The 24,006-nt window shown below is 41.5% G+C and overlaps 1 protein-coding gene across 5 annotated transcripts in view; it reads right to left on the reverse strand.

The window, feature by feature from the left end:
* SI (sucrase-isomaltase) overlaps positions 1-24,006 on the reverse strand; it is a 223,092-nt gene that overhangs the window by 171,244 nt on the left and 27,842 nt on the right. For 3 of the 5 annotated variants that reach the window (XM_056565086.1, XM_056565085.1, XM_056565089.1), the window contains exons 3-5: positions 2,588-2,714; positions 2,065-2,153; positions 1,198-1,315 (exon numbers count right to left, since the gene is read on the reverse strand). In XM_056565086.1, coding sequence (XP_056421061.1) covers positions 1,198-1,315; positions 2,065-2,153; positions 2,588-2,714 — 334 coding nt within the window. Of the gene's footprint in view, positions 1-1,197; positions 1,316-2,064; positions 2,154-2,587; positions 2,715-2,848; positions 2,869-5,090; positions 5,143-24,006 lie in introns of those variants that run through there. The other 2 variants (XM_056565087.1, XM_056565088.1) reach the window with 2 other exon arrangements.

The following is a 24,006-nucleotide window of genomic DNA, read 5'->3' on the forward strand; positions in this document are numbered from 1 at the left end:
CAGGGTTAGATACATTCCTGGAACAAAATAACATTAATGCTTATGCAGAATTATAAAACTATATCCCTTTCCCTTATCCCCTTACACCCTTCCCTTCAATTCCCTGGTTGGACTTGATGGACATATGTCTTTTTTCAACCATACTAACTATGTAACTATGTTATGCAGGCATGTCAAAAGTTTTGATCAGTCGGGGTCTTAGTGCTAAGATGCCCATCAATCTCTAGACATATCCAGATTAAGTGCGTATCCTACCTTAACTCGGCTCTCATTGTATGATAAAGTCTCCTAAAAATACATATTTTAAAGGAAGCCTATCTCTTTTTCTAAACAGCCATCCTTTTACCCTCACACCAATAAGACTCATTCCATAGATGCACAAATATTGGCTGGATGACATGCTTATCCACCTTTATTTTTACTGCTCAATTTAAAAAAAAAAAAATGGTGGACCTTTAACAAATCAAGTTCTTTTTATCTTTTGTGTCATCTGTTTCCTCACAGATAGCAAGCTCGAGAGCCTCCTGAAGTGTACATCACACATAGTTAAATACAGTGTCAACCAACGCTTCCGCAGGATAGGGGGTTCGAGCGCTGGGACCCTGTGATCTCCCTACAGGAACACGACATTGTAGCGGCTCATGCTCGTGTCGTCAACCTCATTAAGAGGTTGACAGACACTCCCCCTCCATTCAGCTGTATGGAAGAGGCTGGGATACATGAATGATGCATCTCCGCCTCTCCCATAGAGATACATGGCGGGGGCATGACGGCACCGTATGGGGAGAATTGTGGCAGAGCCAGGGCCCCGTACAGAAGATCACAGAGGGTCCCAGCGGTCAGACCCCCTGCGATCAGACACTTATCCCCCTATCGGATAGGGGATAAGTGTTCTATAGCTGCAGTACTCCTTTAGGGTCTATTCACACGTATAGTATTCTGCGCAGATTTAACACACAGATTTGATGTGCAGTATTTGAAGCTGTGCTCAGTCATTCTGTTTACATGGAAATCTGCAGCAGAAAATGCTGTGCATCAAATCTGCGCAGAATACTGTACATGTGAATAGACCATAAATATATGGTCACATCTGTAGATGTACAATACCCTCTGTATTGCAAAATATTGATGAATATGTTGGTGCTATATAAATAAAGAATGATAACCTTATAATAATTTCAAATTGCTATATTTTACCTTTTGGAGTAATAGTTTGGGAAAGAACATTATAACCATAATTTTGTGAAAAGTAACACCATGGAGCATTGGTTTCATTAAATGGGTTCCAGCAACAGCCTCGTTGCTTGCATGTAATCTACGATGGTAAAAAAAAAAAAGAAAGGAGAAAAATAGGAATAGTTAAACCAAAGACAAGCATAGGTGTTTACATGTGCTATCTGTCCTGAAAATCAGTAACAGACTTTTTCAATGACCTTATAGGGTAGAGTCAGAAAGTTTATAAAAACAACCTTGAATAGTCTCCAACATGTAAAATTGGCATTTTGTTTACAGAAGTTTACCATTGATTTATTTTAATTTTTTTGAAACTTGACAAGACCTTTGATTTTAAACAATGTTTCACAAATTAATAATGCAAGGGTAGATAAGAAGTTTCCCTAATCTTACAACCTCTATAACTGTTGATCACTCAGAATTCACTGAAAAAAAGAGGAGTGATATCTTCTGTCTTACTGAAAGATCAGGTTACAGCTGTCCACAGTAGTCAATGTGGGATTGAGAGAAGTAGGATGATAGAGCTGCTATAAAGCTGGTATTAAGAGAGACACCCTGAGAGTCTACTGGCTCTAGTAAGTGTTTTACATTTTTTCCCCAATGCTGGATTCACAGTGCTGCTGCTTCTGTGTGTGTCTATTCTTATTTGTATGTAAAGAAGACATCATAGCAGCTGGTCCCCTACTTTCTCCTCCCCATAAAATGGACAGCTGTATCTTATTCTCTTACTAAAGCTTTAAAGGGGTACTCCTCTGAAAACATCTTATCCCCATTTTTTGCACATTATAGGTTTGTATGAGTAGTTTTTAAGTAACTTTGGTGCATGCTCACCTCAGAAGCTACTTGATCTGGAAGACAATCTATCCTGTGCTCATAAGATGTATCTTTACATACAGCTTCAAATTTGGGGATTTCTTCTTCTTCAAAAAAAAAAAAAAAAAAAGAACGAAAGATAAACTATGAGTTAACATTGTATTTAGATTAAGAATTTTTTCTGAGGCTTTTTAAGATTTCTTTAAAGAAGGTTGCAGTTACAAAGCAAAGTGTATCAGCAGATAAAGGTTCTATTCACTAAGCTACTTATTAATTAACTTAACTACATAAAAAAAAACAACAGGGAGAGATTCACTGCCTTATTTCAACCACAATTATAGCTCGGGGGGCAGAGAAAGTTATACAGTATATTATCATGTAAATCTACATCTGGGAAAAATGATTGACCAAACAAGTCAAAGTCATAGGTTAAGATAAATATATTCAATAAATGAACTTGTTTTGTCAAGGATGATAGACACTTATGCTTTATAATTATCATACGATGTTGAGGATTCACAATTATTATAATTTTTTTTACCATTTGGCTTGCGTCCTGGCTCTCCTGTTGCAAAAAGTACCACAAAAACAATTGATATGATTGTCATCATAATAAACAGCGCAATAAGAATCATCTCCAATGAGCTAAATTTCCGTTTCTTCCCCATCTGCAAAGAAAGAAGAGAAACAGATTATTCCAAACTTCCATCATAACTGTAAAGTTAAGATTACATTAAACAAGTAAATAAATATCCTGTGTAGATTGGTATAAATGTACAGTGCATTCAGAAAGTCTTCAGACCCTTTTGTTAAAGATGTGCGGTGTACAGGCATGCTCCCAGTCTATGAAGCACGCTCAGGAGCTGAGTAACAGTCATTGCAGGATGGTACCAGCTGGGTGTCAGGAATTAACTCTTTAGACACAGAGATCAAAGTTGATTGCGGCATCTAAAATGCAAAATATCAAATCTGGCAGCTCGGTGAAGCTGATCAGAACACCCATGGTAAAATCTTGGGGGCCAGTTCAGCTTTACTTGCCTCAGTCCTGTCCGATCAGAGCTCCAGTCCTGCAGATAGCTTCACTGTGCCCTCACCATCGATGGCTATGCAGTGCTCGCAGAATTCCGCACAAAGAATGAACATGTTCATTCTCTGTGCGGAAAAATTTCAGCGGTGGAATTTTCCACTGCTGAAATTGCTCAATGTGGACTGGTCTAGCGGAAACCCATTCACACTGATGTAAAAGTTCACTGAGCGTAGTTCCGCTAGCGTAAATTTGCCTGTGGAATTCTGCGGGAATTGCGTAGTGTGAACGCACCCTTACTATGTTTAAATGCTGATGATCCCTTTCCCTTCATGTCATTGACCATCAATTAATATTAGAGACAGATCCAGGCTTTTGTAGTCAATTTGGCAACAGAGACCAAAGAGTGCTCATTTCCTATCTTATACACATGGGGTGATTTACATGTAGTAAAATCACTATGGATACTCTATGAGGATTTGCACACGGGTAATCTAGAGTGGATTACAAACCATTACATTTGAAGGATATTTTATCAAATCTCATGGATAAATTTCAGCCATGACTTTTGGCTGCAAAAAAAAAGGAAGGAATTTTCTTAGTAATTTCAATGATGAAGCCAAGATTTGCTACAAAATGTAGAAGTGTCTATAAATGACCAATTTATATGGGCCAGTTAATGGATGAGCGTTTGTAGGAATGAGAAATGATAACCAAGAATATGCTTGTTCATCACATCTTTTCCGTTGCTATTGGCCGTATATCACAGGTGACGCGGATATGACAATGATGAATTTAAAGGGCAGCCCGAATGATCCAACCATATAAAGGCTTAGTAAGTGAATGTTTGTTATCGGGGGCCACCTGTCTCAAAGGGCCTTAAAGGAGTACTCCACCCCTAGACATCTTATAGGGGATAAGATGTCTGATCTTGGGGGTCCCACCACTGGGGACCCCCGCAATCTCTCATGCAGCGGAAGTCTGCTCCGTGCCTGATGACTCACGATACAGGGGCCGGCGGGTTCGTGATGTCACAGCCCTGCCCCCTCGTGATGTCACGCCTCGCCCCCTTAATGCAAGTCTACGGGAAGGGGCGTGGCAGGGGGTAAGATGTCTAGGTGTGGAGTACCCCTTTAGGTTGGAAAAAAAACTTTAACAATTTACCTGTACTTCTGTGGCAACATTTTCCTAGCCCCCCACCAGTCTTTGTCTGTTGACTTCCAACAATGATGTGTTGTGTTAACATGTAACCACTGTAGCCAATCACACACTAATGTTGACACGTTATTGCTGAAGCCAGAAGAACAGAGTATGTGGGGGGCAAAGGAAACATTGACATGAGCATGCTATTGTGTTGGTAAGTTTATATATTTATTTATTTTTTAAATTAACATGATCAGCTGTTCTTAAATCTTTAACTCTACTGTACTATGTACTGTAGTGCATTGGCTATCAGTTGGCTATTGCTCAAGAGGTGTCAGCAATAAGCTACATTCCCTTATCTCATATTATCAGTTAATACAGTTTTGTGCTGCGATAAAGTGAACTTAATGCTTTTAACCTGCCTACTATTATAGATTTTGCAATATCATGGTACACTTTAGCTTTTGACTCTTTGCCTTTGTCCATTTTATGGACTTATTTTGCTGTTGTAGACATTTATTTAACACTCAAAGAAAGGAAAAGTAAACAGAGCTTTAAAACCTCATAATCTTAAGAAGGCCATATCAGGCCAAAGTCAGATGGATGTGCCAATGTGGGGATAGGATGTAAGGGGAAATGGAATGAAGAGTGGGGCATGTTGGATTTGTACATGCCCAATTATTTGTTTCTGCAGGAGCTTATTCCTTTCTCCTTATTTTGATACTTGAGAAAGATGGATATCCAGCTGACTTCATGGATACGATCTGTTGAGCATATAGTAGCATTTCTCCCGTTACTACCTTGACATTCAAAAGAAGTAAAAAGATTAAATCCAGCTCTAAAAGCATAGTAGTAGTACCAACTGGACAAACTCAACTCAAAATAGTGATATTAGCTGTTTTATTTAAGAATCTGGCTTTCCTAGTCATTATCAGCCGATATCACTGGAAGTAGCTGCTGGTTGCTTATTCCTGATTTCTCCTACATGGTGTTCATGAGTTGTCCACTCGAGTTGTTCAATTTTTTTTATAAGCTCTATGACTCCCATTTAACCTCCTAAAGTGAAAAGAAGGGGATTGCCCAAATGTATTATATAGGACAAAACAGGGGAACCTTCTGAGGCGTAATGAAGATATAACTGTCATATATTTGGCAACTATCACTATGTTAAAAGTGTAGTAAACACTAAGTTAAACCTGGCCAAAATATATCACATTTAAAGTTAGGCTTTGGAACACAATATGTTGGAAACACAGTATGTTTCACACATTGCTTTTACTGTTGCTGTCACTAGATGGTCCCATGCTAACAATTTGTGTTGCTTGGCACCAAACAAAACTTTATTGTTTGCGTTGCCAAGAAGATTGGCAGCCATCTGCTATTGGCAGTTATGTCAGGTCTTTACCAGGCTGCCACATTTAATAATTAAAAGTACAATTGAAATGAATTCTAACATTGGGTTTATATAAAATTTTAGATTAGATCAGTATAGCTGTTATATAACCAGAACAATCCTCTACTGAAAACGACTTTAGTTTAGCTAGATCAGGTTATAGGTGAGATTTTACAGTCAGGAGGTGTGAATGCTTTACAAAGAGTGGCATGTCTGCCTCATACACACTTCTTGACTGTATAATCCCCCCATTACCTGATATTCGCTCCCATTATTAAAATAAGCTCACGCCCATCACATGATTTCCTTACATGTCAGGAAAAACTTTAAACTCTCATATCTCAGGAACGAAAGGGTGTATCCAGAAACTGTAAGAAGGTGTAAGACCTTTAAGGAAACAAAAAAACACCCAAAAGAGGGTAAGGGGTCATCAATAACAATAACACCAACTCCTGTTCCGAACCCCGGAGAACTAACACCCCTAAATAGTGCACCCCCTATATAAAATATAACTTTTATTCGTTCAGATAAAACTCTAATAGCAGTGAGTTAAAATAATCTGTGATAGCACTGTAGTGATAGTATAGTATTTGTATTGGGATATACCCTTGGCTGCCAGTCCCATGCCGCACCTGTATTTATATCCATTGATGATGACCTCATCCAAACTCGCGCAGTATGTATCCACCAATGGTAGTCATTTTTACATTGCAATAAGCAGTCAGCCAATCCTATCATTCAGCCTCTGATACTCTCAGGTGGTTCAATTATTACTCACCTATCCGAGTCTTCTTTCCTCAGTTTGTTATTGTCTACTCCCAATCCCCATCTGGCTCCTATCATCACATTGCTATTCAATTATCACGCACGGATTTCCTTCCCTAGTACGCATGTGTCAAAATGTTCATAGCGGCGCATGCGGTAAAACGTAGACCGACTGATTTGTATCTCCCTACTAGTGCGCATGTCAGCACGGGTACCGGTCGTTCTCGCGCATGACATGGGACTTAGCCTCTCATTCAATAGTAGGTTATTCTACTGCACATGTTATTATACTTAGCCTGATGGAGATAAAGGATGTACAAATGAACATGTTTCAGGACTTAGATCATGACTGTTTCAGATCTTTGTATTTAATGTATAAGATTTTGTGAATGGGCTAAAAGAATTATTTTCATGGAGGGGTTCAATTTGGCTTAATGACTAGGAATATTTATTAATAGTATGTAAGGTGTAAGATCAGGGCATCCTAAACTATTGATAGTCAATGATAGTAAAAGAAGATAGAATCAAAAATTTGTGGGTTGACTACAGGTACTCTTTAAAGAACAATTCCTATGTTATAAGTATGGAATTCTGTTACAACTGTAAAAGTTATATTGTGTACATTACCCTACCTTTGTTGATACTGTGGAAGATATACACTACTTTATCAGTAGCAGTACATTGACATTTTGTGAGTAAATCACACTTTCCACACCTGTCTCTCCATTATAGGTCATAATGGAGAGATGTTACTAAACCAAATAGAAGAATTTCACGCATAATTACTCCTTAAAGGGGTAATGAATACTACAGAGGAAATTCTTTTCTTTTTGGAACACAGTGCTCTCTGCTGATATCACGAGCACAATGCTCTCTGCTGACATCTCTATCCATTTTAGGAACTGTCCAGAGCAGCATATGTTTGCTATGGGGATTTTCTCCTACTCCGGACAGTTCTTAAAATGGACATAGATGTCAGCAGAGAGCACTGTGCTTATGATGTCAGCAGAGAGCTCTGTGTTCCAAAAAAAAAAAAAATTCCCTCTGTATTATTCAGCAGCTAATAAGTACTGGAAGGATTGAGATTATTTAATAGAAGTAATTTATAAATCAGTTTAACTTTCTGGCACCAGTTGATTTAAAAAAAAAAAAAAAAGTTCATTTAACTTTAGTTAGTACCCCTTTAACTTTGCACAATCCACATCACGAGTTGATGCAGTATCTAAATGACTTATCCTAAAATAGATACTGTGTATACTCGAGTATAAGCCGACCCATATATAAGCTGAGGCCCCTAATTTCACCCCAAAAACCCAGGAAAAGTTATTGACTCAATTAAAAGCCTAGGTTGGGAAATACATCATCCCCCATGTCATCATCCCCCCCATCATCCAGACCCCCGTCATTAACACCCCCGTCATCATTACCCTGTCATTATGACCCCCGTCATCATCACCCTGTCATTTTCACCCCTGTCATCACCCCATCATCATCACCCTGTCATCATCCCCCCCTTCATCATCACCGCCTGTCAATCCCTTCATTCCTGCCATCGGCTGTCCGGGCATGCTGGGAGTTGTAGTTTTGCAACATCTGGATGTCCGCAGGTTGAAGACCACTACGGCCTTCGTCATCATCCAGACCCCCCTTTAGATTTCTACTCACCTCCCCTCGGTGGGAAGGAAGGATGAGCTGGTCCGGGCCTTCTATGCTGCAGAGACCGTCCGGAGAGGAGGGTTAGTCATTCCGGGCTGTCCATCTTCACCGTAAGGCCCTCTTCTCTGCTCCGGGCTGGCCCTGAACTAGTGACGTTGCCTTGGCGATGACGCACAGGGATGTTCATCCGCCGGGACGTCTGCTGCTCACGGACGTCCCTGTGTGTCGTAACCAAGGCAACGTCACTAGTCCGGGGCCGGCCCTCCCGGGGAGGCCCTCCTGGCGAAAATGGACAGCCCAGAACGACTAACCCACCCCACCGGACGGTCCCTGCAGCATAGATGGCTGGTACCAGCTCAGTCTTCCTTTCCACCGAAGGGAGGTGAGTAGAAAACTAAAGGGGGGTGTTATGATTTGGCTAGCTGGATGTGGATCCACTGTGTCAGCGAGGGATTGGCGTGGACCGTGTCGGTGGACCGGTTCTAGGGATGCTACTGGTTTTCACCAGAGCCCGCCGCAAAGCCAGGTTGTATCCACTGGCAACGGCTCAACCTCGCTGACTGCTGAGAAGACGTGGGACATAAGGACTAGACAGAGGCAAGGTCAGACGTAGCAGAAGGTCGGGGCAGGCGGCAAGGTTCGTAGTCAAAGAGGATAGCAGGAGATCTGGAACACAGGCTTTGGACAACACAAAATGCTTTCACTGGCACAAGGCAACAAGATCCGGCAAGGAAGTGCAGGGGAAGTGAGGTAATATGGACAGGGAGCAGGTGGAAGCTAATTAGACTGATTGGGCCAGGCACCAATCACTGGTGCACTGGCCCTTTAAATCTTAGAGAGCTGGCGCGCGCGCGCCCTAGAGAGTGGAGCCGCACGCGCCAGAACATGACAGCCGGGGACCGGGACGGGTAAATGACTTGGGATGCGATTCGCGAGCGGGCGCATCCCGCTATGTGAATCGCATCCCCGCCGGCAATGTCAGTGCAGCGCTCCCGGTCAGCGGGTCTGACCGGGGCGCTGCAGAGAGAGAGACGGCGCGAGCGCTCCGGGGAGGAGCAGGGACCCGGAGCGCTCGGCGTAACAGGGGGTCTTGATGATGACGAAGGCCACAATGGTCTTCAACCTGCGGACCACCAGATGTTTCAAAACTACAACTCCCAGCATGCCTGGACAGCCGATGGCTGAGAAGGGATTGACAGACGGAGAGTTCACTCGAGTATAAGCCGAGGGGGGCGTTTTCAGCACGAAGAATCTAAAGGGGTACTCCGGTGCTCCAGTGTTCTGAACATTTTGTTCTGAACTCTCGGAGCCGGAGGCTGTGATTGTGACATCACAGCCACGCCCCCTTTTGCCATCATGCCACGCCCCCTCCATTCATGTCTATGTGAGGGGCGTGTCTGTCGACACACCCCCTACCATAGACATGAATTGAGGGGCGTGTCATAAAGTCACGAGGAGGCATGGCCATGATGTCACAACCACTGCTGCAGGAACCCAGCATTTGTTTAAAACGTGGGGAAATTGTGGGGAGCCCAGCAGAAGGACCCCCCACGATCAGACATCACATCATATCCCCTATCATTTGGATTGGAGATACAATGTCTACCAGCGGAGTATCCTTTTAAGTTTTGTTTTTCCTCCAATCTTTCTTATGCTATATTTTTACTTACCTATTAAGTTGCTAGCAAAACTCCTTGGAGTAGTGGAGTTTAGCTCATTTCACAGTCATGCAAAGCTGTCAAGTTAAGCTACAGTATTGGAATGAATAATAGCTATTGGTTATTTTCAGCTACATTTCTTGACATTGCAAGTTCCAGCTCTTAATTTGACATTTGACTCTCAACGTCCCATCAACTTTGATAAATGTTTATTTTTAGCATCTGTATTAATGTTCTAGCATGTAAATCTGATCTTTTTAGCATGTGATTTACAAGGATAAGCACACCAGCTGTTCATCTCTAGCTTAATCCTCGGAGACACAGGATGCTTACTAAACTTAGGAAACATGCCATGGCTGACAAACAGTGCAAGGCCTTGCATAGCCAACTGCTCAATCTTGTGTAAAGTACAACATGGCACCATTACTGTCTAACTGTACACCAGCAACAAAATTCATTAAAACTAATCTCCGCTTTCCAGATCAATACCTTAGTGCAGTAATTGCATTTTACATTGGTTTTAGAGCATCCTAGATGGCAAAATAGAAGTACTCGCAGAAAAATAAACCTAATTCGCTGTCTAAGCCGAAATCAACTACAAGGTCATTTCCGTAATCTAATTGGTTCATTAATATACATTACATTTTATGGCTTTTACTTTTAAATACTGAGAGAAAAATCAAAACACCTTTGTTTACCCTATGCAGAACTAATAAATCTAGCATGGTTATTTACGGTGTGAGAAACTACAAAATGTACATTCTGTATGCAATAATAAAACATGTAAATATATTACAAAATAGCAATACACACGTTGTCTGGCTCAAGGTCATAGGAGTATAAAACATTTTAGTAAATTTATTATTCTCATTACATAACTTCTTATTGGGTATGCGGCTCTCTTATATTTTACCCTATTGATCTCTTGTGTTTGACCTTATGTTATGTATAATGTCAAAATGAGGAACATGACAAAATGGACATTACTAGTGTCAACTGAAAATAAGTTCTTTGTGTGACCACTAGAGATGAGTGAACTTTTGAAAAATTTGACGCGGCCGATTTGGTTCAATCCAAATTTATTTGTTGCAAATCTATAGTAAAAGCGGCTATTTCTGTACTACAGAGAGCATCAATAGGGGTGTAGAACACTTTGCTGTGTTCTAAAATGCATATGGAGTGTGCTGGGGTAGTGAAAAAATATTGTTATTCAGTATGACATGCAGATTACAGGCATCACTTTTAGATTCACTGCCGCAGAGCGGCACAATGACAGAGCCTAGAGGTGGCATCAGTATGACGAGACAATATAATGGCCGAATGACAAAGCGTGGAGGTGGTGGCAGCATGAGGAGACCATATAGTGGCTGAATGACACAGCATGGAGGTGTTGGCAGCATGAGGATACCATATATTGGATGAATGACACAGCCTGGAGTTGGCTGAAGCATGATGAAACCGAATAGTGGCTGAATGACACAGAGTGGAGATGTTGGCGGCATGAGAAGACCATATAGTGGCTGAATGACACAGCGTGGAGGTGTTGGCAACATGAAGAGACCATATAGTGGCTGAATGACACAGCTTGGTTGTGGCCGAAGCATGAGGAGACAATCTAGTGGCTGAATGACACAGCCTGGAGTTGGCAGAAGGAGGAGACAATAGAGTCTCATAATCCCTAAGATTAAAAGATTAATTTTGAAATTTAAATTGAAGATGTATGGTAGCTAGTGCTACCATAAACCTTTTAAAGGGGTACTCCGGTGGAAAACTTTTTTTTATTTTTAAATCAACTGGTGCCAGAAAGTTAAACAGATTTGTAAATTACTTCTATTAAAAAATCGTAATCCTTCCATGATTTATTAGCTGCTGAGTGCTACAGAAGAAATTATTTTCTTTTTGGAACACAGATCTCTCTGCTGATATCATGAGCACAGTGCTCTCTGCTGACATATTTGTCCATTTTAGGAACTGTCCAGAGCAGCATATGTTTGCTATGGGGATTTTCTCCTACTCTGGACAGTTCTTAAAATGGACAGAGATGTCAGCAGAGAGCACTGTGCTTGTGATTCAGCAGAGAGCTCTGTGTTCCAAAAAGAAAATAATTTCTTCTGTAGTATTCAGCAGCTAATAAATCCTGGAAGGATTAAGATTTTTTTTATAAAAGTAATATGCAAATCTGTTTAACTTTCTGGCACCAGTTGATTTAAAAAAAACAAAAAAGTTTTCCACCGGAGTACACCTTTAAGGTAATGTTCCAGGCTCAGCAGCATCTTTAAATTAAAGATTTATAGTAACTAGTGCTACCATAACAAATTTTAGGCCCAGCAGCATCAATAAACCATATATTGGCTGAATGACACAGCCTGGAGGTGGCTGAATCATGAGGAGACCCTATAGTGGCTGAATGGCACAGCCTGGAGGTGGCTGAAGCATGAGGAGAGACCATATAGTGGCTGAATGGCACAGCATGGAGGTGTTGGCAGCATGAGGAGACCATAATCTGGCAGAATGACAGCTTGGAATTGAAATTTAACCTCTTAAGGACGCAGGGCATATACAAACGCCTCCGTTTCTGAGTCCTTAAGGACTCAGGGCGTATGGGTACGCCCTGCGTTCTTCCGGCCCTTGCCGCTAGCCGGGCAGGGACCGGACCAGGATGCCTGCTGATATCGTTCAGCAGGCATCCCAGCATATTGCCCAGGGGGGTCCTGAGGTCCCCCCATATCGGCGATCGCCGCAAATTGCGCGTCAATTCAGACGTGCGATTTGCAGTTATTCCGGGTCAATCGGGTTTCTGGTGACCCGGAAAAAAGGGTGAATATGGCTGTCCGAGACAGCCCCATTCACCCTTACTCAACAGGAGTGAGGTGGCATGGGTGCCGCCTCACGATCACATGATTGACCAGTCAGAACGACCGATCAATCACAATCCTGCTGGGGACGGCGATCGGAGCAGAGATTGGCGCAAGCGGGGGTCTCACCTGTGCCTGATCCAGCGGGGGTCCCCTCAGGATCGGTGGAGGCGACAGGAGCAGCAGGATCGGCTGCAGCAGCGGCGGCGGTCCCGGGGCAGGATACAGCAGTAGGTAAGGCCTGTTCACTTCCTGCAGTTGCTTAGCAACAACTCTCCACATGCAAAGCCAAAGGGCATGCTGGGAGTTGTAGTTTTGCAACAGCTGGAGTTCCAACTACAGCTCCCAGCATGCCCTTTGCTAGTCTGTGCGTGCTGGGGGTTGTAGTTATGCAACAGCTGGAGGCTCATTTTTTTCTATGAAAAAGTGCATCCAGCTGTTGCATAACTACAACTCCCAGCATGCACAGACTACGAAAGGGTATGCTGGGAGTTGTAGCAGTGTGCCTCCAGCTGTTGCAAAACTACAACTCCCAGCATGCCCTTCGGCTGTCAATGCATGCTGATTGTTGCAGTTTTGTGAAAGAGAGTTTGTTACCTAACTCAGTGTTTTGCAACCACTGCACCTCCAGCTGCTGCAAAAATACAACTCCCAGCATACACTGAGAGACTGTACATGCTGGGAGTTATAGTTTTGCAACAGCTGGAGGCACACTGGTTGTGAAACACTGAGTTAAGTAACAAAATCTCAGTGTTTTGCAACCAATGTGCCTCCAGCTGTTGACTAACTACAACTCCCAGCATGTAGGGTCTGTCAGTGCATGCTTCGAGTTGTAGATTTGCAACAGCTGGAGGTTTGCCCCCCCCCCCCATGTGAATGTACAGGGTAAGTTTGCAAGTTTGAGATGCGGCAAATTTTCCGCCGCAGCTCAAACTACCAGCGAGAAACTCAATGTTAACCTCCGTCCGTATGAATTTACCCTAAAAACACTACACTGCACAAAATAAAAAGTAAAGCACTACATACCCCTACACAGTCCCCTCCCCCAATAAAAAAAATATTGTACGGCCCTGTTTACTAAACGGAGCCTCCAGCTGTTGCAAAACAACAACTCACAGTATTGCCGGACAGCCACTGACTGTCAAGGCATGCTGGGAGTTTTGCAACAGCTGGAGACACCCTGTTTGGGAAACACTGCCGTAGGGTATTTTTGTGGCAGATTCAAATCCCCAATTTAGGCCTCAAATGTGCTTGGTGCTCTCTCGCTTCGGATCCCTGTCGTATTTCAAGGAAACAATTTAGGGCCACATATGGGGTATCTCTGTACTCGGGAGAAATTGTGTTACAAATTTTGGGGGGCTTTTTCTCCCTTTACCCCTTATGAAAAGGTAACATGCTGGTGCTGCCCCATACTTTTAATTTTAACAAGCGGTAAAAGGAAAAAAAAGACCCCCAAAATTTGTAACGCAATTTCTCCTGAGAACGGAAACACCCCATATGTGCATATGTGCTCTGTGGGCGCACAACAAGGCTCAGAAGTTAAAGCACACTATGTACATTTGAGGTCTAAATTGGTTATTTGCACAGGGGTTGCTGATTTTACAGCGATTCTGACATAAACGCAAAACAATAAATGCCCACATGTGGCCCCATTTTGGAAACTACCCCCCAAATTTGTAACCCCATTGTAAGAACATACCCCATATGTGGATGTAAAGTACTATGCGGGTGCACTACAATGCTCAGAAGAGAAGGAGCACCATTGGGATTTTGGCAAGAGAAGGTGTCTGAAATTGAAGTCCATGTGTGTTAACAAAGCCCCCATAGTGCTAGAACCCCCCCCCCCCCCCAGTGGACCCCCCCACATGTGACCCCATTTTGGAAACTACACCCCTCACGTACTGTAATGAGGGGTGCAGTGAGCATTTACACCCCACAGGTGTCTGACAGATTTTTGGAACAGTGGTCCGTGAAAATGAAATAATTGAATTTTTCATTTGCAGAGCCCACTGTTCCAAAGATCTGTCAAATGCCAGTGGCGTGTAAATGTTCACTGCACCCCTTATAAAATTCTGTGAGGGGTGTAGTTTCCAAAATAGGGTCACTTGTGGGGGGGGGGGAGTTCCACTGTTCTGGCACCACGGCCGCTTTGTAAACACACATGGCCTCCCACTTCTATTCCAATCAAATTCTCTCACCAAATGCTCAATGGCGCTCCTCCTCTTCTGAGCATTGTAGTTCGCCCGCAGAGCACTTTACATCCACACATGGGGTATTTCCATACTCTGAAGAAATGGGGTTACAAAGTTTGGGAGGCTTTTTCTCCAATTACCCCTTGAGGAAATGAAAATTTTGGGGTAACACCAGCATTTTTGTGAAAAAAATCTAATTTTTCATTTTCACGTCCAAATTTAGCAGAAATTTGTCAAGCACCTGTAGGGTGTTAAGGCTCACTGTATGCCTTTTTATGTTCCTTGAGGGGTGCAGTTTCCAAAATAGTAATGCCATGTGTTTTTTTTTTTTGCTGTTCTGGCACCATAGGGGCTTCCTAAATGTGACGTGCCCCCCAAAAACTATTTCAGCAAAATGTGCTTTCCAAAAGCCAAATGTGACTTCTTCTCTTCTGAGCATTGTAGTGCGCCAACAGAGCACTTGACTTCCACACATGGAGTATTTCCATACTCAGAAGAGATGGCGTTACAAGTTTTGGGGGGCATTTTCTCCTATAATAAAAAAAATTAATTCATTTACACATCCGACTTTAACGAAAAGTTGTCAAACACCTGTGGGGTGTTAAGGCTCAGAGGACCCCTTGTTACATTCCTTGGGGGGTGTAGTTTCCAAAATAGTATGCCATGTGGTTTTTTTCTGCTGTTCTGGCACCATAGGGGCTTCCTAAATGTGACATACCCCTCAAAAACCCTTTCAGAAAAACTCACTCTTCAAAATCCCATTGTCACTCATTCCCTTCTGAGCCTTGTAGTGCACCCACAGAGCACTTGACATCCACATATGAGGTATTTGCTTACTCGAGAGAAATTGGGTTACACATTTTGGGGGGCTTTTTCTCCTTTTACCCCTTGTAAAATTTCAAAAACTGGGTCTACAAGAACATGCGAGTGTAAAAAATGAAAATTTTGAATTTTCTCCTTTACCTTGCTGCTATTCCTGGGAAATGCCTAAAGGGTTAACACACTTTCTGAATGTCATTTTGAATACTTTTGGCGATGCAGTTTTTATAATGGGGTCATTTATGGGGTATATCTAATAAGAAGACCCCTCAAATCCACTTCAAAACTGAACTGGTCCCTGAAAAATTCAGATTTTGAAAATGTTGTGGAAAATTGGAAAATTGCTGCTGAACTTTGAAACCCTCTGATGTCTTCTAAAAGTAAAAACATGTCAACTTCATGATACAGATATAAAGTAGACATATTGTATATGTGAATCAATATATCATTTATTTGCAATATCCATTTTCCTTACAAGCAGAGAGTTTCAAAGTTAGAAAAATGCTAAATTTTCTAATTTTTCATGAAATTTGGGGATTTTTCATCAAGAAAGGATGCAAGTAACAACGAAAATTTACCACTATCATAAAGTAGAATATGTTACGAAAAAACATTATCAGAATAATTGGTAAAAGCATCCAAGAGTTATTAATGCATAAAATGACAGTGGTCAGAATTGCAAAAAAGGGCTGAGTCCTTAAGGTGAAAAAGGGCTCAGTCCTTAACGAGTTAAGGTAATGTCCCAGGCCCAGCAGCATCAGTAAACCATATAGTGGCTGAATGGCACAGCCTAGAATTGGTGGCAGATGAGGAGACAATAGGGCCTCTAATATCTAAGAATAAAAGATGCATTTTGAAATTTCTATTGAAGATGTATGGTTCCTAGCGCTACCATAAACATATATAGGTAATGTCAAGGATACAAAAAATATGGAAAACGCTAACCTCCTTCGTGCTCGTGCAATCAGTCCTCCTTCACTGCCTCCAGAATAGAAAAAATCCAAGTGTAGTCCCAGCACCAGTAAAATATCCATTTATTAGAAATCCATTAAAAATTGTGGAGATACAAAAAGGTGCAACCAGCATGCTGGAGGTCGAAACCTCCCCCTCTGACGCGTTTCCGCCCTACCGGGCCTTATTCATAGATCTATGATTAAGGCCCGGCAGGGCGGAAACGCGTCAGAGGGGGAGGTTTCGACCTCCAGCATGCATGTTGCACCTTTTTGTATCTCCACAATTTTTTATGGATTTCTAATAAATGGATATTTTACTGGTGCTGGGACTACACTTGGATTTTTTCTATATATAGGTAATGTCCTAGGCCCAGTGGCATCACTAAAGCATGTAGTTGCTGAATGACACCAAGTAGAGCTGACAGCAGCATGAGTACACAAAAGATTTCCTCAGTAGAACATAGAAAACACTCGGCACTGCTGCCTATATGATAGCGCCAGTATGTCAGTACCTTTGTTATCTGATTTGCGCCAGGTGGTGCCAGGTGTCTGACAATTAGTCCCATGTGCAACTTTCAACAGAGTAGAAAATAAACAGGGCAACTCACCAACTGCGTCTTCTTCAAACTTCTTTATTCAAGAACCATAACAATTACAAACAGTGCAGGACAAGGGTGGACGGTAGAATTGTGGGGATGTAATTCGGGGCTACGGTGCTATTGTTCTTGAATAAAGAAGTTTGAAGAAGACGCAGTTGGTGAGTTGCCCTGTTTATTTTCTACTCTGTCGAAAGTACACATGAGGGCTTCACAACCCCTAAGATTAATTGATGAATTTTGAAATTTCCATTGAAGATGTATGGTACCCAGTGCTACCATAAACATATATAGGTAATGCTCTAGGCCCAGCGACATCACTAAAGCATTTAGTTGCTGAATAACACAGACTAGAGCTGGCAGCAGCACAAAAGGGCTTCATTACACCTATAATTAAGTGATGAGTCTTGAAATTTCCATTGAAGATGTATGGTACCTAGTGCTACCATAAACATATATAGGTAATGTCCTAGGCCCAGCAGCATCACTAAACCATTTAGTTGCTTGATATCAGAGACCGGAGCTGGCTGAAGCATCAGTAAACCATATATTGGATGAATGGCACAGCCTGGCGGTGGCTGAAGCATCAGTAAAACATATATTGGATAAATGGCAGAGACCGTAGAGCAATACAATTAGAGAGGCTGGAGGTGGCAGCATCAATATGAAGAGACCATATGGCGGCACAATGACAGAGCCTGGAGGTGGTAGCATTATCATGAGGAGACCATTGAGCAGCACAATAACAGAGCATTGAGGTGGCAGCAGCAGCATGAGGGTGATGCCAACTTAGGGTTGAGTCTGAGGAACCCACCGACTGTTGACTGGGATTGTTGGATGTTGGGTTGCTGGTCGAGACACGACTGCTAGCTTACACCGGGAGCTCAGACCTCTTGCTGTGACTCTGTGACGGCTGCCACATGCCCTTACTCTGCTGTGACCTCTGCCTGCGCCTGATGACTTTAGGCCTCTGCCATTCTACTGTGCATGTCCTGGCACTACTCTGCCTGACATACTTATTACGTATATAAGGGGAGTACAATACGCTTCACTACACTTAAAACAGTATTTGTCTAGAACAGCAGCAGGTGTGTAATATTAGCTGTCCTTTCACAGTATATAGGCCCTTGACACATTAACAGGTACAAAATAGTACACTACTTAGATGTACGTATGTGGTATGCAGTTATGAGGGCAGAAAAATGTGCTACAGTACACATAAAAAAGAATCTGAGTACACCAGCCGTTGAGTATTTTTGCCTGGACTTTCACAGTATGTAGGCCCACGACAGATTGAAAGGTACAAAATAGTACACTACTTAGATGTACGTATGTGGTATGCACTTATAAGGGCAGAAAAATGCGCTACAGAACATTTAACAAAATAATCTGAGTGCAACACTAGCCGGTGAGTACTTTTGCCTGGACTTTCACAGTATCTAGGCCCTTGACAGATTGACAGGTACAAAATAGTACACTACTTAGATGTATGTATGTGGTATGCAGTTATGCACTTTTGAGGGCAGAAAAATGCGCTACAGTATGCTTAACAAACACATTGGAGTAAAACACCAGCCGGTGATTACTTTTGGCTGTCCTTTCATGGTATGTAGACCCTTGATAGATTAACAGGTACAAAATAGTACACTACTTAGATGTAGGTATGTGGTATCAGGTATGCATTTATGAGGGCAGAAAAATGCAGTACAGTACGCTTAAAAAACATATTTTAGTAAAACACCAGCCAGTGATTACTTTTGCCTGGACTTTCACAGTATATAGGCCCTTGACAGATCAGCAGGTTTAAAAAAGTACACTACTTAGATGAAGGTATGTGGTATGCACTTATGAGGGCAGAAAAATGCACTACAGAACGCTTAATAAATGTGTTGGAGTAAAATACCAGCTGTTGATTACTTTTGGCTGTCCTTTCACAGTATGTAGGCCCTTGACAGATTAACAGGTTCAAAATAGTACACTACTTAGGCCCCTTTCACACTACAAAATTACTCAGTTTTAAAGATCCGTTCGAAGTTCTGTCTGAAAATCGGCTGTAAAACGGCAGTTACAAAATCCTATATCCTAATCCTATATATTATAGTCTATGGGATTTTTACAATATCCTTTGTAACCCGTTATAGCCCGTTATGAATAGCGGCCATTATTTTGTGACGGAAGATAGTAACAGGAGAAATAGTGCATGCACTTCTTGCTGTGTTGGGTCTCTCCAATCACTACAGTCTACTAAGACAAGACTGTGCACAAAGTGTTAGTCCCGCCCTAACTGGACTTTGTCTCAGCCTGTACTTCAGCTTGGACAAAAATTATGCTGCAGCCAGACAAGATTATGTTCTGGATGGTATGTGTACCCCTAGTGTTTAAATTTTTTTATTTTTTTTGATAGGCCATGATCTCTATAAAAAGGAAATAATTTTATTTGAACTAATAGGAGAGTGCCTAATGCGTATGGACCTGTATGGGGGCTTAGAGCATAATAGGAAAAACACTTAGGTCATAAAAATTATACTTTATTGGTATACATTAAAATAGAAACAATTGCACAAATAAATGCAAGGTATATTGATATCACACAATTGTTAATAAACTCAGCTGATCCTTGATGATGGACCAGTTACCAATGGCCCCTATACACTGGCCCTGCTGGACCATGTGGAGCTCCTACCTGTTAATGCAGAGAGGAATTCCTAGAGAGTGCCAACCCGCATCTGGAACCTCCTATCTCTCCCTAGTAATGGAGGGAATGGGAAGGTGCCAGGTGCAGTAAAAATGTAGGAGAACGTTAGTGGTCTAATAGCTGGTTGACATAGACCTCCACATATCACATTTGGTTAGTTTAGAAATTGTAATCACTTATATACACTTTGTACAGTGATTACATAACAATGCTAGTCACAATCAAACAACATCCAACGCGTTTCATTGTGTCACATAGCCAAGCGGCACAACTCATCAGGGACTAGTGCAGAGTGAGCAGGAGTGGAACCAATACTATAAACTCCTGTCACTCATCTCACTCAACAATAATTGTCACAATATGAAACAAGGAGGTACTGATAAATATCTGGTACACTCTGATGAGGAGACCCAAGGTGAGCTCAGGTTCAGCTGACAAGTATGTGGGTAGGTAGCATCTATTGCTGAAAAGGTGAGCATTCACAGGCCTCTAATTAAGGGTGATATTGTTAAGATAGGGTCCTATCAGTAGTCTCAATATAGAGTGAATACCTAAATACTGTCCAGTTGAAGATATTAAAGCCATAGGATATAAAAGCCGGGGTGAACACAATTTATGGATAATAACCCGGAATCGGCGGTTCACGTCTGGCACAGCTCTATTTTAATGTATACCAATAAAGAATTATTTTTATGACCTAAGTGTTTTTCCTACTAAGAAGTATATGAGAAAAGTTAAAAGGGTTATCCAGGAAAAAACTTTTTTTTTTTTTTTTAATGTATATCTACTGGCTCCAGAAAGTTAAACAGATTTGTAAATTACTTCTATTAAAAAATCTTAATCCTTTTAGTACTTCTGAAGTTGAGTTGTTCTTGTCTGTCTAAGCGCTCTCTGATGACACCTGTCTCGGGAACTGTCCAGAGTAGAAGCAAATCCCCATAGCAAACCTATTCTGCTCTGTGCAGCTCCAGAGAGCATAAGAGATGTCAGCCAGAAAGGAAAGAACAACTCAACTTCAGCAGCTGATGATTATTGGAAAGATTAAGATTTTTTAATTACAGTACTTTACAAATCTGTTTAACTTTCTGGAGCCAGATGATATATATATATATATATATATATATATATATATATATATATATATATATATATATACATATATATATATATATATATATATATATATATATATATATATACATTTTTTCCTGGAATACCCCTTTAATGTTTTGCCTAGATGTACCACATAAAACAGTTATTACAGTGCCCATTTAAACTTTAGGTTTTACGTATAATACATGACTAGGCCATGTGTGTAGAGCCTGTATGGTGGTATGCAGAGTCCCTACTGTTTCATTTAACAGATCCATAGGCACCTTGTTTCTATCTACTGTACAGTGCTCCTGTTACACTGATCACCACTGCATTGTAAATGATAACCAAGACAGAATTGAAACTAAACATTTCTCCTCCTTGTGTCATCCAGTGACTTGATTTCAGATGCTTCTAATTGTGTCATTTATCAATTGTCACATCTTCTATATTAACCCCTTAAGGACCAAGCGTTTTTCCGTATTTGCACTTTAGTTTTTTCCTCCTCAGTTTTTTAAAAATCATAACCCTTTCAATTTTGCACCTAAAAATCCATATAATGGCTTATTTTTTGCACCACCAATTATACTTTGTAATGACATGAGTCATTTTACCCAAAAATCTACAGGAAACAGAAAAACTAAAATCATTGTGCTACAAAATAGAAGAAAAAACACAATTTTGTAACTTTTTGGGGCTTCCGTTTCTACACAGTAAATTTTTCAGTAAAAAATTACACCTTATCTTTATTCTGTAGGTCCATACGATTAAAATGATACCCTACTTATATTGATTTTGTCTTACTTCAGGAATAACTTATAAATACATGGATGAAAATTAATACATTTAAAACTATCATCTTCTGACCCCTATAACTTTTTTATTTTTCTGGATACGGGGCGGTGTGAGGGCTCATTTTTTGCACCGTGATCTGAATCATCGGTATCATTTTTGTTTTGATCAGACTTTTTGATTGCTTTTTATTCATTTTTATATGGTATAAAAAGTGACCAAAAATATGCTATTTTGGACTTTTGAATTTTTTTGTGTGCGCACCATTGACCGTACGGTTTAATTAATTATATATTTTGATAGTTTGGACATTTACGCACGCAGCAACACCACATGTGTTTATTTTTATTTATTTTTTAAGGGAAAAGGGGGTGATTCAGATTTTTATTAGGGAAGGGGTTAAAACCATCTTTATTAACTTTTTTTCATAGGGAACTATAACATGCAGTACATTGATTCAATACACTGATCAATGTCATTGCATTGATCAATGTTATTGGCCGTCGATTGCTCAAGCCTGGATTTCAAGCTTGGAGCAATCAATCGCTGATTGGACATTCAGGAGGCAGGTATGGCAACCTCCTGATGCGTCCTAGCTGATCAGGATATTGGGTTTTCACCACAATGGTCCCGATCAGCCCGACTGAGCTGCTGGGAAGCTTTCACTTTCACTTTAGACACTGTGATCAACTTTGATCGCTGCGTCTAAAGAGTTAATGCCGGACATCTGCATGAACGGTGATGTCCGGCGTTAGCAACGGGTCCTGGCTGCTGATAGCAGCCAAGACCGTGCAGGTATGATGCGAGCTCAGCTCCTGAGCTCGCTTCATAACCCTCCCATGCCACAGCTCCATTTATAAACGGCGTTTTGCGGCAAAGGGCTTAAAAAAGCACATTCACCCTTTAGTAACATTTCAGTAATTCATACCTACTAAGGAACATTAGACAAAGTAAATACATAAGTATTGTGTTTTTTTAGGGTAAACACAGATATTTTTTTGTATCTTTAGGGAACTATAAATGTGGACTGGTAAAATATCAGCCACTGGCACTGATATCAACATTTATACAAACAAACTGTTATTAAAAACAAGTAGATAATGGAGCATTGACTGGCTTAACACGTTCAAAGTTGTTTTTCTAAAGCAACTAACCCTTGAAACTAGCATGCAATTACTACCAATATTACAGATAACAGTCCTATTAGCTTCTCAAACACAAAGGTCTTGTTGGGTCAGTATCTTTACAAATATCCAAGTGTAACTAGGCTATACTCAACAAGCAGCTTATGGCCCTGGTGTCCATGGAAAGCTAATGACCAGTGTATGACTACAACAGCATTAATATAACCAGGAACTACAGACAGTCGTAAGAGTCTGAACTATGAGACATGTCTACAGAATCACTATAGATTTTATGGCTCTTTATCTAATAACTGCTCTCCATTAAAGTTCAATCTATGTGCTGGTGAGATAACATTGTGTAAGTTGGCATTGCTTTATCTACTGCTAAAAACATCATATTGAAGCATGCTGGACTACAATGAATTTCATATTCTGTTCTGTTGTAACTTACTATAAATTGTAACATTTTTAAAGTGTACCTTCCACTTCCTAAAACTTTTTACATCCAATACAGATGTGACAAGAGTTTTGATTAGTGAAGGTCTGGGTGTTTAGACTCCCACAATAGTTAGAATGAGGGGGAAAAGCATGAGGCAAAGCACTGTGGCTGCTTCGGCCGCCATTTGCAGCGCGGGACGTGCCTGCATGCGAATGCAGGGCTCTCCTCTCCACATCTGTTCCCTCCACTGTTCACTGCTGAAGTAGCGTGCACCCTCGCCTCCTAGGGTGCGAGCATGCCGACTTCCTCATATTTAAAGGGCCAGCACACCATTGATTGGTGCTTGTTTTGTCCTGTGTCTATTTAACCCCACACTTTCTTCCTGTCCATGCCAGATCTTTGTGCTCACTAGCCCTAGAGAAAGCGTTGCAGTTGTGTGTTGTCTAACAGTGTTCCTTACCTCTTGCTCTGTGAGCTGACCTTGCTCCTGTGCCGCCTGCCCTCTGACCTCCTAGCTTCGTTCCTGACCACGCTCCTGTGCCGCCTGCCCTTACCTCTTCCCTGTCCAGACTGCAAGTTTGCCTCATTTTATCTGCGCCACGTAACACCTCAGCAGTCTGTGTGGACGAGTCATATCAGGGGTAGCGACCTGGGTGCCGCCCTCCACAGCAAGTCCATCCCGCTTTGCGGTGGGCTCTGGTGAAAACCAGCAGCATCTTAGACTCTGCTCCCTGGTACGGCCCACACCATCATCCACACTCTTA

Source organism: Hyla sarda, chromosome 3 (assembly GCF_029499605.1).
Source record: "Hyla sarda isolate aHylSar1 chromosome 3, aHylSar1.hap1, whole genome shotgun sequence".
In the NCBI taxonomy this organism is placed as follows: domain Eukaryota; kingdom Metazoa; phylum Chordata; class Amphibia; order Anura; family Hylidae; genus Hyla; species Hyla sarda.